General features: G+C 38.6%; 1 protein-coding gene across 1 annotated transcript in view; it reads right to left on the bottom strand.

Moving 5' to 3' along the window:
- raver2 (ribonucleoprotein, PTB-binding 2) overlaps nt 1-19,935 on the bottom strand; it is a 170,022-nt gene that overhangs the window by 69,757 nt on the left and 80,330 nt on the right. Inside the window, exons 3-4 of the mRNA XM_062028263.1 lie at nt 18,005-18,312; nt 17,353-17,517 (exon numbers count right to left, since the gene is read on the bottom strand). Coding sequence (XP_061884247.1) covers nt 17,353-17,517; nt 18,005-18,312 — 473 coding nt within the window. The remainder of the gene's footprint in view (nt 1-17,352; nt 17,518-18,004; nt 18,313-19,935) is intronic.

Genomic DNA, 19,935 nt, shown 5'->3' with positions numbered 1-19,935 from the left:
GCTTTAGTAGATCAGGCCGTTATTGTTAGGTTTACTGTATATGCATTCAACATCACATTCATCACTGAATTCCTCGGTTTATGTACTTGGCATTTTCACTTCTTTAAAATAGTAGAATCTAAATTGTAAATATCTGAACAGATTGGAATCCAAATTTGTCTTTCAGGGTTTGAAAACTCTTCAATTCCTAAATTTCAATTACAGTACTTATTTGTTTAATATATTTCATTGTTTACTATTTGAAGTTAACATCCCCTTCTTCTGGCTTAATTTGGATGTCAAAGGCTATCCATTTTAGCACTTCCTGGTCTTTTCTTAATTTAAATTGTCTGATAGATATAAAGGCAGCACGGTGGCAGAGGGGTTAGTGCGTCTGCCTCACAATACGAAGGTCCTTAGTAGTCGTGAGTTCAATCCCGGGCTCGGGATCTTTCTGTGTGGAGTTTGCATGTCCTCCCCGTGACTGTGTGGGTTCCCTCCGGGTACTCCGGCTTCCTCCCACCTCCAAAAACATGCACCTGGGGATAGGTTGATTGGCAACACTAAATTGGCCCTAGTGTGTGAATGTTGTCTGTCTATCTGTGTTGGCCCTGCGATGAGGTGGCGACTTGTCCAGGGTGTACCCCGCCTTCCGCCCGATTGTAGCTGAGATAGGCTCCAGCGCCCCCCGCGACCCCGAAGGGAATACGCGGTAGTAAATGGATGGATGGATGGATGGATGGATGATAGATATAATCCACATTTCCAATGTGTCAGAAGATATGCTTATTTTATTTTTGATAACCAAGGGAATTTCCTGGTTGCCTGAAAGTGATTGATAAAATATTTTGGGTTGTCTTCGACTAAGGATTTTCATAGTCAAATCTGATTTGTTAGATTTTGTCCATAGTCCACTATCAGTCAAATCTATGACCCTGTTTTTTAAGAGAAATAAGCGGATTGTGATTATAGTAGTGTATACTAACTGGCCACTAGGTGCACTAGGTGTATAACGTCACATGCTGCAGATTCGTGTATAAAGAGAGTATGGCCAAATAATTTTAGGCGATCTCTTCAATAATTGGTCAAACGGCAATCACGTGAGTACAAGGCACCCTGACTGCTACCAACTTTGAGCTGAATGCTATGTGTTTGCGGCACTTCCAAGTCAGTTTTTCGACGTGTATGACTGCCCTGTTGTGCAGAACGGGGCTGCTGCACCCGCGAGAATTGTGGATAGCTTTTACATCCCTTTCCCAACAACCCGGAAAGAAGACAAGTATGGAAAGTTAAGGTTTGCGAACAACACTGGAGAAGCACCGATTACAGCGTCTTGCGCCAGGTAAACACACGACATCTACATTTTGTTCAGGACAGAACACATAGAAGCTAATACAAATAATAAAAGAAGACATTAACAAATTAAAGAGATTGTTTGACAAAAACAGACTATCTTTGAATCTCAGTCAAACTGAAATAATGCAATTCGTTAACAGTTTAAGAGAAAGTCAAAGACAAATAGACATTGAATGGGTAAAATAAACCACATTTTGGGTGTAATAATAGATGAGGAATTGAACTGGAAAAATAATATATAAATATACAACACAAGGTGGCAAGAAATATGTGAATAATGAATTAAGCAAAGTATGTTGTGGACCAAAAATCACTCCATATTCTTTACTGCTCGCTAGTTTTACTATATCTGAGTTATTGTGCAGAAATATGGAGACATAACTACAAAAGTACACTTATTCACTTACCATGGTACAAACAAGAAAGGTCAGTTAGAATAATACATACTGCGTGATACATACATTGCTAAAAGGGATTTTGGCTTTTAGTCAGAAGAACAAATTATAGAACTAATTGTCCAAGTAAGAAGAGTTATGACAACTTCAACTAGAAAAAGCGTGGAAACTCATAAATCCTTAGTAATAAGTTCAGTTGACTTCAGAAAGTAAGTCAAGGTGTGCCTTTCAACAAACACGCATGCGCCAGCAATGTGACGTCACGCGCAGTGTTGAACCTTGAAAATCTGACAAAATAAGCTCAACCAACACCTTTTGTAGTTCTCTTAAGTAATGTTTTCTGTTGAACATTACATGATAAAAATGAGATAGGATAGGATAGACTTTTATTTATCCCACAATGGGGAAATTACAAATTACGAGTAGCATCAATTGTTTCCATATGGGCGGCATGGCTCAGTGGGTATATAGAATCTTATAGAATGTCAGGCTGTAAACGGAGGGTTACTGGTCCGATCCCAGCCTGGTCAAGCTCTTGTCGAGGTTCCCCGCTCTTGATAGCTCAAGGTTAGCGCTTTGTGTGTATAACTTGATGAATGCGTAAATACGATAATGTATGTACACAATGTGTACATATACTCAGGTATAGTGACGCGCTATATACTGTAAATACAACTGTATGAATAGAGCTATATAAATACAGACCATTTACAATGTTGAACCAACTCAACTTATAGTTGTAGGAACTTGATAAAATATATTGAACCAACTTTTTTTTTTAATTATCTCAACTAATATTTTCAAATTCATCTTATATCAGAATGAACGTCAACTCATGTTTTGAAGTGTGATATACTTGACGCTGTAGGTTGACTCAACTTAACTCAGTCGAAGGAACAAGATGACATGACAGTTATGTTGAGTCAAACTTTTTTTTTTTACTTCACACAAAAGTCACAATTTTCTCCATGATTTTTGGTACAAAGATAATGAAAATTTTTGGCAAAATGAGCGTAATATGTTTTGGGGTTTTTTGGTCGTTCTGTGTATTTTTTACATTTATTGCACCGTCAGAAGCGTGTTAAAGTGCCTGCTGGTCAAGAAACACTGCAGGAATGTAGCAGCAGAGTGCGTCAAATACGGTGAAAAAATTATACTTTCACGAAATAAAAGCATGTTCTATTGTACGTTTATGAGCTGGAGTATGTTTAGAGCTTTATGTACACAGATTATTTGGGTTTATTTTGTCAGAAAAACTAACGTCAAAACAACAGCTATCGCATACATCCGGGCACAGCTGCACATGTCATTGGTAGTAAAAATGGCACATGTTTAGTTGGCCAGGCGCTCTTTATGCATGACTGACATGCTACAAATCTAACTGCTATACCATGATTATTTCAGATAATTTTAAAAGAAATAGTCTTTCATTAAAGTGACATACAGTATCGGAGATCGCATTTGCTACTTTTTCTATCTTAAAAAATAAGCTAAGCCACTCTGATAAAAAAATAAACACGATAGAGATTGGATTGTATAGTGACTGCTCTGCTCTGGCACTGCACCAACAAGACATTAAACTTGACTAAATAGAGGAAGTAAAAGTCGTATACAAAATTTCTGTAGGGATTATTACCTTTACAGCATAGAACTACACTTGCAAGGCGATACACCTCAATGGCAGGATTTGGCCGGCCAAAGGGCGCGCAGTGGTATGAAGAACTTTGTGTTTGAATGCGGCGCATCCCGACAAGCACGGTCTCCCATTTCAATCAAAATTTACTTATATAGCCCTTAATCACAAATGTCTCAAAGGGCTGCACAAGCCACAACGACATCCTCGACTCAGATCCCACATCAGAGCAAGAAAAAACTCAACCCAATAGGAACAACAAGAAACCTTGGAAGGGACCGCAGATGTGGGGATCCCCCCCCTGGGTGACCTGTGCAATGGATGCCGAGTGGATTCGGTTAATAACGTGAGAGTTCGGTCCATAGTGGGGCAAGCAGGGGATCCTCTTGCATGTATACACGTAGAGGCGCAGAGACGTCACCGACTGATGCATAAGGAGTGGACACCCCGGGTCCCGACTTTAATGTAAAAGTCTACTCCATTGGGAGACCAGCAGGGGATCATCTTGAATGGAGACAAGTCAGCAGCGCAGAGACATCACCAACTGATGCAAAGAGGAGTGGTCCATCCTGGGTCCCAACATAGTGTAGGGAGGATGAAAACATCCTCCGAACACTACTAGTAAAATATCCTTGTATGCATGCAAATAGTTTTTAGAGCGCTGTGGGAGGCCAAAACACAAAGACAGCCGTTTTAGACACGTGACAACACACAAGGAAGCAGTTACCGGACGCAGCAATCGTTTTTTTAGTGACAGCCAAAATTGTAGGCAGATAAGAATATTTGTTTACTCTCCAAAAACTATTTGTCTACACTCAAGAGTCTTTAACTAATTATGAAAGGAATCGATCCATCCTCCCAACAAAAGCGGCAGTGTCAGCAGGTACTTAACTCCGCCGAGAGGGGTTTAAAGTCTGACAATTCACTGGGATGTTGATAGTCAAATCAGACTCCTTTGAATAAAATAGTCAAATCTTTGATGATTTGAAGAAGTTCCTTAAAATTTCCATCCGATTTTTTTTACTTGGTATTTCTTTCTTGAATCATTTGGTTAAGTATTGCATTCGTCCCTTGTCCATGCTTTGTCCTCCACCTTCTTAAGGGAGTACCATCCATTCTGCAATTGTGCCATATTCTTGAGAAAAGACAAAAGAAAACTACTGCCTTAAATTAATTTGCTATATTTGCTAGGATAATTCTACTGTCTAGCAAAGTAACACAAATGGAGTGATCATGACTACTTCAAAGAAACACAAGTGGCAATTATTCATTGTGCATCAGGGTAACATTAGTGTACAAATGAAATAATGCTGCAGTTCACCCTTCAAACATACTTAAGGTCTTGAAGCCTGGACTGATATAACAAGCATAGTTGATTTTAGCGAATTGCAACTACCAATGTACATGTGCAGTGCAGATTTTTTTCTGTTGCAACTATGGGTTTGAATAAAACAGAGTTGAAGGCCAATGTTCTGAGCATGAGAACTGATTGTTGCCACCAGTTCTCAATCAACCTCCTCCTACTTGCATGCACTCATTTGGTGCCTCCGGTCTGAACAGAGGATGCATGGAGGGAACGAGACAGGAAAATGGATATGTGTGTCAAGGAGTGGGTCGATAGGCCATTATCATCAGCAGGCATTAAATAAACTGCATGGAAATGATGTGAATCACTCTACCACTTCAGGGATAGTTGGATGGATGTAAACAGAGTACTGTAGAAGTGAAGCGGAGATGGAGACAAGGGAAAAAGCTGGCTAGAGGACTGAATGAGGAAGAAAAACAAATGAAAACTTGCTTATCATTATTCTTGTGTGCAGAGAATAAATATGACCCGGGAGATAGCGGGTAAAATGTAAAACTTATTACATCAAAATTATTCAACAAGGTTTGTGTGCAAATTGTATGCGGGCTATCAACTTTGTGTGCTTGGGTGAGTAACGAGCTTTCTGCATCCGTACTCACATTTTATGAAGTATTCAATCTTCATATATATCCAGTCAGTCACGCCAAAGAAACTGACGATGGATGATTGTACTTTGACTGTGCACTTACAGGATCTTTTTATGCAAAAAAAATGTGGTCTTTGGCACCGCCATCATAAAATAATTGTAATAAGGAGTCAGTTGAAACTTGTACAACAATAGTCGAAGTGACTTTTAGAAAGAAAAATACATTACATTCCATTTATGTACTGTATCTGAGCATTGTTTAAAGGGGAACTGCCCTTTTTTGGAAAAGCCTATTATTTACAATCCTTATGAAAGACAAGAAGACAAAAGTAGTTTTTTTCTTGCATTCTAATTTGTAAAAATCAGCTCATTTTAGTGGCTAGCAATGCAGCAAATGGAAGCAACCCATTCTACCTCTAAACTACCGGTACTTATAAAATCTGAAAACCACCAACAATACTTCACTTACCTTCTGTAACCTGTATAATTACCAAGCTGTAGCGACATTGTTATTGTAAGAGCGAACACTAAAGAACTATTTTTCTAGCATAGTAGCACATCGCCTTGTGACGGCATGCTACGGCATTAGCCCTAAGCTAGCTTTTGTGTCAGCACCTGAATGGCTTTTGAGTTTGTAATGCACAACACAACGGGTTAGGACACCAATATGTACTGACTGAAAAACATGAACAATTATGTTACAGTATCTGTAAAGTATTAACACACATTTCATGTTTTGTTTGTACACAGCTGGCTCGTCAGTGTATGTAGTTGTACTAAAGACGCATGGTGTGTTGCATGTATCATGATCAATATTATCGTGACTTACTCGATTGGACAATTGTCTGTTTGGTCAAACTGGCCAGGTACGTTTTTTCCAGTTGATTTTGGGTAAGCATGCCATTTATGTCGGCATTTCACCCTCTCTTCTTGCTTGCTTCTATAACCAGCAGTTCATCCTCTGTATGTTCAGGTTTAAAAAGATAAGGTTGTGAATCCTCATTTGTCTAAAAATAGTCATCTTTGTCTGCCATGATTACAACACACTTGCGTCGCATCTTGCAAGCGTTTTTTAAATCATATTTAGAATCCTAAAAAAAAGGATGTGTGTTCTTGTCCCTCATAATGATTGTGAAGTGTGTACGATAGGCAAAATTCCAGTTCCCCTTTAAGATTTAATATAGTACAGCACGGGGTCAACAGGCGTGTTGTTGCAATGTCAGCAGTCACGTAGGGACTGTGGTTTCAAGGTGGGTAATGAACAATTTACCAGTCAATTTAGTTTCCACCCACTCACACACACACACACACACACACACACACACACACACACACACACACACACACACACACACACACACACACACACACACACACACACACACACACACACACACACACACACACACACACACACACACACACACACACACACACACACACACACACACACACACACACACACACACACACACACACACACACACAACCAATCCTTATGAAGGAACCAGCTAACAATGTGTCTGACAGCTCTTGACCTCGGGCTGTGGTCCGCTGATAGGAAATGCTGACTGAATGACTGGTGGGAATAAGACATGAAGGAACATCAGTCAGTTGTTGTGTGTGTGTGTGTGTGTGTGTGTGTGTGTGTGTGTGTGTGTGTGTGTGTGTGTGTGTGTGTGTGTGTGTGTGTGTGTGTGTGTGTGTGTGTGTGTGTGTGTGTGTGTGTGTGTGTGTGTGTGTGTGTGTGTATAGAGTCTAGAGTAATAAATGATGAGTTATGTGTACATGTCATTGCATGAATTATATTGGATATTATCCGAATGCAGCTGAGATAGGCTCCAGCACCCCCCGCGACCCCGGAAGGAACAAGCGGTAGAAAACGGATGGATAGATGGATGGATTATCAATATTGCATGTTATTATTTTACCCTCTATGTCAGATAATAGAGGTGTAATGACTGACTGATACATCGATGGATCGCTTTATATTCCTAAATTTCAAGTATAACGATCTGTGTTTAGCAAGTTTGCCTTTCAAGAGGTAGGTATCGATCCAAGATAGTTTTAAAAGGAAATCGATTGATTTTATTGTTACTAGAAAAAGGAAAACATTAGATTTAGGAACGGTAGACTTTATATGAAGTTTAACACTTTTAATAATAAAGATGTTAGACGTTAGGTGTATTTTCCCTGTGGCGTCATCAAAACTAAAATGGTATATATCTACGGTTGTCCAGGAAGGTCATACAGTAACAATTGCAAACACCACAATATAATAGTGTAATATCTGTGACATGTGTGTTTGTGTGCCTTTAAAAGATGGTGCTGTTGTGTGTGATGTGTGTGATGTGTGCAAGTGTGGCAGACTAGTGAACTGAGAGTTTAGGTGTCTGTGTCCAAACGTGAGTTGTGGCAAACAGCAACTCTTTTATATGTGTGTTTGACTCCTTGAGTTTGTTACCGCTTGTTAAGAAAGCGTCAGAGTGTATCTCCGACTGTGTCTCTCCTTCTCCACTGCTAATAATTACAATATCATAACTTTCAGCTGCAGCATGATTGCAAAAGCCATGACAAATACAAATGCTACAACAAAATGATAAAGCCGCCACCTAACTTTAAACCACAGAAGACGCAGCCGACAACGGAAGTGACAGCGGCAAGTTACGCTTTTGCACCAATTCCCAAAACACAAGAAGTCAATTTATGAGAAATAAATAACTTAATAAAAAAGATGGATGAAGGCTATGGAAATTAGGAAGCAAGTTGCCAAGACCATCAACAGGAATGAGGGAACATACATGCTTCTGCACACCTGGTACGTTGTCCTTCATTGGTGATGCCAGGGCGGAAAACAGATAACTCTCCAGGGAAATTTATTTAGCAGGTAAGTGTACTCATAAAATGTTGGTTACTGTAGTTTTATTGAAATTTGCTTTAATGTTTAAAATGTGAGCAGAAAGGTTTCCTCTTGTTAATTGAACCTAAAGTGTTGGTTGCATTTTATTCAAATAAGATGTGAATGCATTGGTCATTAATTGTTGTTTACTTGCTTGTTTGTATCAATAATTCATTTATACATAATTCCCTTACAAGAAATAATAGGAATATAGGAAACTTAACCTGCAGTAGCCAGTATGCAGTATTAATTCCACAGTCACAATGCTTGATTTTTTTTTTTTATAAAAACTTAATCGATTTCAACTAACTGAATTGTTTCGGATTGTATTGTTCTAAAAAAAATAATATCGTCCCTGAAATGTATCGGCAACCACAAATATCGAAACTAATTGTTACAACCCTATCAGCTAGCTTCCCGCTCCTACCTTTTTCACATCTTTACTCAGAACGGCCCCTGAAATAAACACTTGATGCAGTTGTTTAGGGCCAGAACGATTGAAGGAGGCACATGTTTAGGCGGCTGATCACTTCTGTAGCTGATCATCAATGTGGTTGTCGTGCTCTGCAAGTGTTTGTTTGTTCTACTTTGATTGACTGAATTGCATGGATACAACTACTCAGCGGTGAGTCAACATGTCCTTTGTAAAGTTTTAGTTTGGTTTAGCAGCCTCGCAGTGGCGTTCATTCAAAAGCCATTTTGGAAAAATGCCAATTTAGCATCTCTTCGAACGTCTTTCATTGTGACTGCATTTTAAAAATAACCGTACAATTTAAGTTTAAATTGTAGTCAAACCTTTTCCCTCAATATATAATGTATAAATAATATCATTGTTGTTCATAGTTTTAGCCCCTTTCTTTTGTTTTGTTTATTTTTTTTATTAAATGCCAAAGCGTCATAGTAGTTTTGAATTAGCTTCACTGTGTTAGGTGATATCGAACACTTTTCTTTCCCCTTGGATCTATAAACCTATTTGTTTCCCTTTTCATATAAATGTTGTACATTATCTGGAACATAAACACAAAAATTAATTGTCAGTTGTCAATGTAGTCTTTTCGTTTATTGTTCGAACGTGATTATTTATACTAAATACAAGTCTTTACATAACTTAGAAAATATTAATTATACATTACTTCTTAATATTTAATTATAAAGATATTTAAACTGCATTTTTGTTGGTTGTGTTTTTTATGCACACGCTCACACCACCATAGCCAAATCTACTTCTGGTCACCAGGAGTAATACAGTTAACCCTTGTTTATCGTTGTCAATCAGTTCCGGGCCTTGCACTGGTAAGTAAATTTCCGCGAAGTAGGAATTATTAATTATACATTTAATATTTTCATAGCTAGAGCATAAAAACCTGTTTATGACTAATAATAATACTCACCAGGCTGCAGTCAGCAGTATAGCCCCTAGCATGTTACACAAAACCAACAAGAGGGCACAAACAAAATCTTGTTTAGAGCCACAAAAAAACGATCCTATACGATCTTCATCTGACGGTACTTCCTTCTAATATTGCTGTCTTTTTTTTATTATTACCTTGTACTTCTTCCACCTTTCCAGGCTGACTCAAGCTTGAGTGCTGTGTTGTAGCAGATTTATAGCTCTCAAAAGGGTCAACACTGCAGGTTAAGTGCACTCTAAAAGTTCTACTAATAAGCAAGGAGGCAGAGGGAAGCCAACTGAAAACAATGGAAGACAAATAAATAGTGTAAAAATATATGTGAACCAGCTTACAGCAATGTTTAAATCCCCAGTAAAAAATATATATATAAGTCATGATACAATATGGACATACTGTATCGATCTATATTTATGTATATACTTTTGATGAGTGCACCCAACACACCACAAATAATGCCCTGTATTGTAAACCTAAACTGAAGCATAAGCATGTGGAAAGGGCAGCCAGACCAACCTCAATGCAAGTCAGCTGAGATGCGGTGAGATTCATGGCTGGTGAGGCACAAGCTACTTTTTGGGGGGGTTTTTTACTACTTGAAATGATCAAGGTCAATACAGATCATTAAGAGGATAACTAAAAAAACTAAAGAATAATTTATTTTTGGTGCAAATGTATTCAAATATTACTTTTTTGGCGGTGCGACCTCAGGCTAAACTGGGGCTCTAAGCAGAACCGTATTTGAAGGCCTCACCTCACCCTCTATAGTACATATTTTTAATCTTGTATTCATGTGAAACTATTGTTACATTTTTAAATGAAACTTGAATTTAATTTGATTAATATTTTTTACAAAAACAAATAAATGGGAAATTAATTGTAAAATAAGGTAATTTCTAGTGCAAAGTAACAATTTAAACATCATTAAAACATCCGTTTGTTGTTCCTAAATCAACCTTAACCGGGATTCAAACCCAGTAATCTGCCTTACAAAACAAGGTCTAATGCTGTGCGCCACGAGAGGCAGTGTGATTCCATCCATTCATCCATTTTCTACCGCTTGTCCCTTTTGGGGTCGCTGGAGCCTATCTCAGCTGCACTCGGGCAGAAGGCGGGGTACACCCTGGACAAGTCGGGCAGTGTGATTGTGTTGAGAAATTTGCCATTATTTTCTTTCTGTAACAGAGCGAGAATACGTTTGAGGAAGCATTTTATATGATGTGCTCTGTCATTCACAATTGACATGTTATATGCCCTTCTCCATGCAAAACAGTGCCCAACGCACAGCGCGTACTCTGCCCATAGGGCGGGATGGCCCTGTTTATTAGTGCTATTTATTTTTTCAAATAAAACTGAAAACCATCTCTGGTCTTGTTGTTATTTGTATAGTAAGTACATGCCCTATTATTACTTTGTTGCAAAAGTAGATCACCTTCTGCTTTGTCTGAGAGTCCAGTTTATAGAGGCTTTGGAGCTTGGGTATGTATCCATCTTGGCAGTCAGATTCAGAAAAGTATACAACTGTAAAAACCCCTGTATTGCAGTTGTTGCTGACCCTAGATGACCCATCGGCACCAACTGACACTAGCCCTGCACTGTACCTGCCAACTCACGTACTGTGCGCCTCGCCGCATGACATTTCTTGCAATTTATTAGTCGATTAGCAAGAATAAAGATGTCCTACTTAGAATGAAGAGTAAATGGTTTGTATTTATATAGCCCTTTACTATACCTGGAATGATACCCAAAGCGCTTTACATTATACAAAACCCAAAACCAGTTAAGTTGGCATGTTGTGTAAATCGTAAATAAAATAGAATACAATGATTTGGAAATCCTTTTCAACTTATATTCAATTGAATACACTGCAAAGACAAGATATTTAATGTTCAAACTGAGAAACTTTTTTTGTTTTTGCAAAATAATCATTAACTTAGAATTTAATGGCAGAAACACATTGCAAAAAAGTTGGCACAGGAGCATTTTTACCACTGCGTTACATGGCCTTTCCTTTTAACAACACTCAGAAAACGTTCGGGAACTGAGGAGACCAATGTTTTAAGCTTTTCAGGTGGAATTATTTCCCATTGTTGCTTGATGTACAGTTTAAGTTGTTCAACAGTCCGGGGTCACCGTTGTCGTATTTTACGCTTCATAATGCGCCACACTGGACTACAGGCAGGCCAGTCTAGTACCCACACTCTTTTACTACGAAGCCACGCTGTTGTAACACGTGCAGAATATGGCTTGGCATTGTCTTGCATGAAAAAGATGTTGCTTGGATGGCAACGTATGTTGCTCCAAAACCTGTATGTACCTTTCAGCATTAATGGTCCCTTCACAGATGTGTAAGTTACCCATGCCTTGGGCACTAATACACCCCCATACCATCACAGATGCTGGCTTTTTAACTTTGAGCCTATAACAATCCGGATGGTTCTTTTCCTCTTTGGTTCGGAGGACACGACGTCCACAGTTTCCAAAAACAATTTGAAATGTGGACTCGTCAGACCACAGAACACTTTTACACATTGCATCAGTTCATCCTAGATGAGCTCGGGCCCAGCGAAGCCAACGGCGTTTCTGGGTGTTGTTGATAAATGGCTTTCACTTTGCATAGTAGAGTTTTAACTTGCACTTACAGATGTAGCGACAAACTGTAGTTACTGACGGTGGTTTTCTGAAGTGTTCCTGAGCCCATGTGGTGATATTCTTTACACACTGATGTCAGTTTTTGATGCAGTACCGCCTGAGGGATCGAAGGTCACGGGCATTCAATGTTGGTTTTCGGCCTTGCCGCTTACGTGCAGTGATTTCTCCAGATTCTCTGAACCTTTTGATGATATTACGGACCGTAGATGGCAAAATCCCTAAATTACTTGCCACAGCTTGTTGAGAACTGTTGTTCTAAAATTGTTCGACAATTTGCTAACGCATGTGTTCACAATGTGGTGACCCTCGCCCTATCCTTGTTTGTGAATGACTGACCATTTCATGGAAGCTGCTTTTATACCCAATCATGGCACCCACCTGTTCCCAATTAGCCTGTTCACCTGTTCCAAATAAGTGTTTGATGAGCATTCCTCAACTTTCTCAGTCTTTTTTGCCACTTGTGCCAGCTGTTTTAAAACATGTTGCAGGCATCAAATTCTAAATTAGCTAATATTTGCTAGTATCTTGTCTTTGCAGTGTATTCAATTGAATATAGGTTGAAAAGGATTTGCAAATCATTGTATTCTGTTTTTATTTATGATTTACACAATGTGCCAACTTCACTGGTTTTGGGTTTTGTACATCACGTTCACCCATTCTCACACACTTTCACACACTGATGGCGGAAGCTGCTATGCAAGGCACTAATCACGACCCAACAGGAGTAAGGGTGAAGTGTCTCGCCCAAAGACGCAAGGATGGCGAAAGCTGGAATCAAACCTGGAACCCTCAAGTTGCTGGCACGGCCTCTCGACCATCTGCACCACACCACCCCATTAAAGACAGTACACAATCTGTAGAAAGTCACTGTGTATAATAGATGTTTCTGCAAACATTATATTGGCGACATACAGAAAAACAGAAACAGGCAAGCACAATCCAACCCAGTTATGAAGGATTGCACAATTAAAGGGTAAGCCCGGCTTGATCAGGAAATGTGCAAATTCTGTGATTTTGAAGAACATTTGAAGAAAAACAATGGACTCGAACAGAAAATACATTTACAAAAATATTCATCTATTTCATGTTATCAATGTTTGTCTTTGTAGTTTTCATAATGACGGGTGAAGCTGCGCGTGTACCGCCTCCCTTGACTGCATGTCACTGGTCGGGACTCTTGCACTCAGTGTGCAGGGTTACATAAGCTTTGAAAAAAATGGAAATGTTGAAGTGCAGTAATAAACACCCAATGCACTGTACATAAAAAAGAAATCGTTGAGCAATAGGTCAAAGCCTAGTGGCTATGTAGCAGTGAAGCAACATGAGCTCAACGCCCACAAGGCATCATGGGACCAGGATGGTGGGGGTGTATTGATCTTGTGGGAGACGCCAGAGGGGTGGAGCTATAACTGTAAAGGCAATGGATGACATATAGTGCCCAGTGAGTGATGTTAAAATGGACATATGGGGGTGGAGTGGATGTAATGGTGTGTATCACATCAGAAGTGAGCAAGATGGACAAAAAGAAGGAGCAGCAAGGAGCTGAAGAAGGGTGCGTAAGGCGGCATAGCAGCCACGCCTCACCATAGAAACAGTTGCTTTTTGATGGTGAGGGCCAAGAAAAATACTAACTTGAGTTCTTGAGCTTATTATAATTACAAAGTTGACGAATGAGGACATATTTACAAGCCCCTTCGGACAACATCTTGTCAAATTCAATGAGCCGAGTGTGTTTTTTTAATACAATTTGGCAAGGTAAAAGGTAAGTTTGTCGGTGATGTTAACACTGGTAGATGATACATTAAGAGACCGGAATTAAATGTTCCTGCTCCAAATTACATTTTTTAAAGAAATTTACACCTTGATAAGCTGTGCAGCTATGACAAAAAAATTAATGTAGTATTAGCTTTGCAACATTTAGCTGCACAATTTAGCTTTTTTTGTAACCGTTTTTTAACCTTTAACTCTACGTGGTTACAGTGCTGTACGCTTAGCTTTTTCACTAGTAGCACCAGTGCTACTGAATGAAAAAAAAATAGTAGCACATAGCACAATTTCATTATTAACACACAAACATGCTACACATGTGCACTCATACGTATAAACACAATGCCATCATAAGGCCTACTGCAACGCTCAACTAAACACAGAGAACATCCCTAAACTGTGTAAAGTGTAGGGCTGGGCGATATGGACCTAAACTCATATATCGATATAGTTTGGCCTATAAATTAACCCATGAATGGAAATATTTGTTCACGTAACTAAATATCTCCACCATGCCTTGTTTTTCAATTTTCGGAACTGAAAGGAATCCTAAATACAGAAAAACAGGTACTAACAAGTAAGAAAAGTAGGTTTTGCATAACAGGATCCCAACTTGAGATAAGAAAAAAGAAAAAGCTTTGAAAATATTATAAGAAAAGTCAAATATAATCTCCAATCTTCTTTAGAAAAAAACACTTAGCTATGCTCAATTCTTCAGCTAACAAAAACATCAAATAACAAAATATGAAATAGAGTGTCCTGGTATTTCATGTTCAAACATGAAAATAGTTGACCTTTAACAAATGTGTTTTTTTATAGGTCAACATTATTGTAAGACATACACACAAAGATTTTAGCCTGAAACACCAAACTACCAACAGTTTCATGATACTGTGTGACAGGCTGTGTTCTGAAAATTACTTTTAAAAAGTCATTCATTATAGTTACTTGTTACTTTACCAAAAATGCAATTCAATTACTAATGGAATGACTCTTTAATAGATGTAATTAATTACTAGGGAAATTAAATAATGTGTTACTTAACAATAAACTTCAAATTTCTGGCATAATGCAGTTGAGATAAGTTTCATACGACAGCAGTGTGTGTGCCTTTAAAATGGCGGTGCCGGTTGCCTAGTGACATGTGACGTCAGCGAGTCCACTCAGTAGTTTGAGTTTGAGGTGTTTTAGATAGCTTAGAAGGCTATCAACGGTAGTCTGTTTACTCTGACGGCAGCTCTTTCGAATATTTCACTGGTTTGTGTTATCTCTGCTTAATAAATAGATCAGTGGTTCTTAACCTTGTTGGAGGTACCGAACCGCACCAGTTTCATATGCGCATTCACCGAACCCTTCTTTAGTGAAAAATAAAATGTTTTTTTTTTCAAATTCACGACAAAGTTATATGTTTTTGGTAACACTTCAGTATGGGGAACATATTCTAAGTAACAAAGACTTAATTTAGAGTTATTTGGACACTAGGGGAATATATTCTAAGTAATAAAGACTTAATTTAGAGTTATTTGGTTAGGGTTAGGTTCAGGGTTAGGGTTATAATAAGGCCATGCCGAATAAGGCATTAATAAGTACTTTATTATGACTAGTTAAGAGCCAATATGTTACTAATTTGCATGTTAATAAGCAACTAATCTATTTTTAGGCGCATTTGCGAGCAAATTTGTTGCACCGTACACTGCTGGGTTATGGTACTTACTTTTTCATCCTCCTGTTTCGAGTTGTGCATCAGTTCTTCCACTTTTTTGCCTTGATACTAGTGATGCTCTGATCGATCGGTCACAGATCAATATCGGCTGATTTCCGTGAAAAAGTATGTGTCGTCGGTGGAGTTTTTTTTAATGCCGTTTTTTTTCTTTTAGTAAATATATTATTTAAATACAGCTCCTACGTGAAAAATGTCTTGCAAAATGCATTTGGATCATTCATACATGAATGTGCTTCAGTGTTATGATGGTCCATCACAACAGAGCCTCCATGTCATCACGCAAAAAATAGTTTTTGTTGCCTATAGGTTGCAATTCTGGATTGCAGAAAAAGTGTTACGGATTATAGATGTTTGCTGCTTCTTCAACAACATTGTACACAGGATGGAGAGCACAATAACCTGAATGTGGAGGGAAATTCCATGGACACAGGTAGGATGATAAAATGAATTTGCAGTAAAAGCGTGTCCCTGTGGTGATGCTCTGTATAGTACACACACAACAAAATCATTTAAATAGGGGGGTATGTACCACTTTTGCACTAGTTTTTAAAAATCGTACACACATTTTTAGTAGATCACACGCAACACATCCACTAATAGTACACAGTGCAGACGCTGTTTAGCGTGTGGTATTTGGATTTTAGTAGATAAGGCCCAAAAGGTATTATCAGTATATATTAGATCGATATTTTTATTTACACAAAAAATAAAAGTTGGAAGTTTTTTGTTAATGTTTATAAACTCTGGGGAAATTTTCCTGAACACAAAGAAGTTAAATGAATAGTAGATAGTAGTTTTTGATTTTGTTTAGTTATTGTGTACTATTGACTTTGCTTTGCTCAATCGTATGTAATCAAAAATAATAAGGAACTAGTTTAAATATTGTGTTGCTATTGTTAAACTGTCAAAGGCACTTACCCTAAATAAATTGAACAATTTACAGTTCATACATGTGATCGGTATTAGTATCGACAGATCTCACTCGTGAAAGATCGGATCATTAATTGGCAGCATAAAACCCTGATCGGAACAACCATACTTAATAATGTAGTTATGTTTTTGGTTTTCTTCTTGTTAGCTTTTTGCACCGTCTTTTTCCTGTTCAGGCTCAGTCCACCTCCTTTAGTTACTTGCCGAACTTCTTGTCCTTACAGTTTTTGTCACAGTGACCTTGTGTTGTTGTTGTTTTTGGTAATTTAATTAATTTTGTTTCCATTCACTGTCTAAGAGTGCCTTTTGTTTAAAACCTTGTTAAACTACTCAGCATTTGGTCTCTGCATTGATGTCCAAAACTGTGTCAGTACTGACATTATTACTAGTCTAAGCCATACAACACAAGAGATTATCTACACTAAGCATACAGTGTTTTGATTACTGTTGGTTGGTTGTTGAGTTTCAAAGCTAGCAGGCAGTATTACAAAAAATATCTTTGACAGAACTTTATAGAGAGTTAGAATAGCCTATTAAATGTTAGTGCTGTAGTGGATTGCTTGGAATTTACTTTAATGCTCCACTTGTAGGACGTGTTCAACAAGAAAAATATCTGCACATTACTGTATGTGTCAGTGCTCTTAACGTTGGGTTTACCTGGCAGAATACAGGTTTGTAGGTGTCTGAGAAGATTTGGGTCATTTCTTCAGAATCACAGAGATCCAGAGGCAGGCGGTCCACACACACACATTTGGAGTGCAGGTTCTCTTCCTGGCTCAGCTGGTTGACATCCATCCATTGCACCATCAATGAACGATCCCCCTGTTGAATCACAGCATTTTTTACTGGATATGTCCGTTAATACTGGTTGACTGATATTAATGGCCAATTTTGAAATGAGATTTGTGTTGGATTGATTGATGCTAAATGGCACGAATGTGAGTGTGCATGTCTCTATCTGTCCCCTGTGAATGACTCATCACCAGTCCAGAGTATAGTCTGCCTTTAGGTCCACAATAATCTTGGAGAGTCTAGAGTCCCTTAAGAGTATAAGCGGGAGAAAAATGGATGAATTGACATTATGGACTGTGGGAGTGGGCCTGTTTTAGCACCACTTATTTCAGGGCTGAATCTTCATCTCTTTAAGCCAAGCATTAATTAAAGCTTTGCTATTCTGAAAATAAATTTAAACAAAACATTTTTTTGTCAAATGTTATCTCTGCTATCCACATCACTTAATAAAGTCTCACGATGAGACAATGTAGCAGGGGGATATCATTATTAATATCGTACAGGTGCTCAAACATACCAGTCGTCGTCCCAGCAACTCAGAACGGGCCCGCGAAGCAGAGTCCTTCTTCATGTACTCAACAAATCCATAGCCTTTGGAGTGGCCCGTCAGGTCGCTATACACCAAAAAGGAGCGCTCGATGTTTCCATAGGAACGTACCAGCTCTTCAAACTGCTGGGCGGTGAAGGTGTGGGGCAGGTTGGTGAGGCAGAGCAGGGAGTCTGTAGGCTGCAGGGTGACATTGATCAGGCGTCCCCGGACAGTGCTGTGGTGGAGGGAGCGGATGGCATCCTGAGCCTGGTCCCCGTTCAGCAAAGTCACAAAGGCTGGAGGAGTGGACATTATGGAGACAGCCACGAAGGAAAAAAAGACAGACGACAAAAACCGACACAAAGAAAAGTACAGACAGACAAAAACAGATGTGGGAGCGAAAAATATGAGACAAACGAACATACATTCAAAGCAGACATATGAAAGAAGTGTGTGGGAGTTCCAGTCAAAGAACATGCACATGAAAATAAAATAAATGACAAGAAATATGAGAATAGTTTATACAACATGCAGCCAAAATCACAGACAGTCATAAGGACAGACAGACAGTGACACAGAGAGAAAGACAACACATTAGCAAAAAAGCCAAAAGGGAGCCACAATGTAGGGGGAATACACTGTGACACACACATACACACTTTAACCACATTTCAAAATGATATCAGGGAAACAATATTTTCGTGCTTTCTGATTCTTAGATAGCGCTGTGAATTCTAAGCAAGTCAACCATTTCCTCAGAAGACTTGTCATTCGTTTTTCCATGTTCGGCGCACAAAGTTTTAAACAAAACAAAGCTGTCAAGACTGAAGACACCTTCCTGTTAACATTTCTGTACTAATTAGTCTGAGACAAAAACTCTTAGAGCCCAAGATTGAATATGTACCTTGTCAAGGACAACCAAGCTATTACTAATTGTAATTCCAAAACATTTTTTGCTCTATAATATTAGACTTTTTCTGCAAAAAAGAAAGTACTTTAGCAAAAAAGTAACGATGGAACAATGATGTCAAAATGTTGGCATATGCATGCATATTCTTTAGCTGTGTCCTCAGCAAATACAAATGTCGACATTCACATTCATTAGGGAAATGTAATTCATAGTTTAAGACAAAAACAGTCGGACGTTGGTTTTTGTATGCCCCACTTTTCGTTCCATTTTCGACATAATTTTCACCCAAAATGTGCCCCGATTTTCACTTACTATTTAAACAGTATACGTAACAAACTAGTTGGAATCCAGTGCCCAAACAAAGAATACCATGCGTTGGTGACTGTCTGTGAGCTTTTTATAAAATATTGAGTAGAACTGCAAAATAATCGACCACGGGCCACAATTGCAATTGCCAGCACTTTGATAAAGATGGTGAGAAACACTATTGAATTCAAGAAAGAGCTTGTAGCTAGCAAAGTGTGAATGTGGCGCCTGCGCACCCCCCGCTCATTGCCGTCTTTGCCAACAACCAGCAACAGTCTTCAATAAAGGGATATTACAAATATTCATTTATTAATTTCACTTGTCAATTTTTTCTGATCTATAAAGTGGGCATATCGAAGGGATTCATTGGATTTACATTATTTCTTATGAAAAAGGGCTTTGGTTTTTGTACGTTTTGGTTTTCCGTGGACCCTTTGGAATGGATTACTGACAAAAACCGAGGTATTTCTTATTGGAATGACCTGTCCTTATTCCCAACACTTTAAAGCTTGAAATAAAAAAAGCAGCAGCATAAGTAAAAACCTTACATCAATCAATTGTTTTTTTCATCCTGGTCGCTAGTACGTCACAACAAAAGCTTTTAACGATTTAGCACGAGGTCACTTGCAAACCTCGAAACAGGGAACCACTGAGGTCTTCACCGTATGGTAGATTTAATTTAAGAAGAATAAAGCAAGGCTTA

The sequence above is a fragment of the Entelurus aequoreus genome, linkage group LG19 (assembly GCF_033978785.1).
Source record: "Entelurus aequoreus isolate RoL-2023_Sb linkage group LG19, RoL_Eaeq_v1.1, whole genome shotgun sequence".
Taxonomy (NCBI): domain Eukaryota; kingdom Metazoa; phylum Chordata; class Actinopteri; order Syngnathiformes; family Syngnathidae; genus Entelurus; species Entelurus aequoreus.
This window is presented reverse-complemented; position numbering and strand designations above follow the sequence as displayed.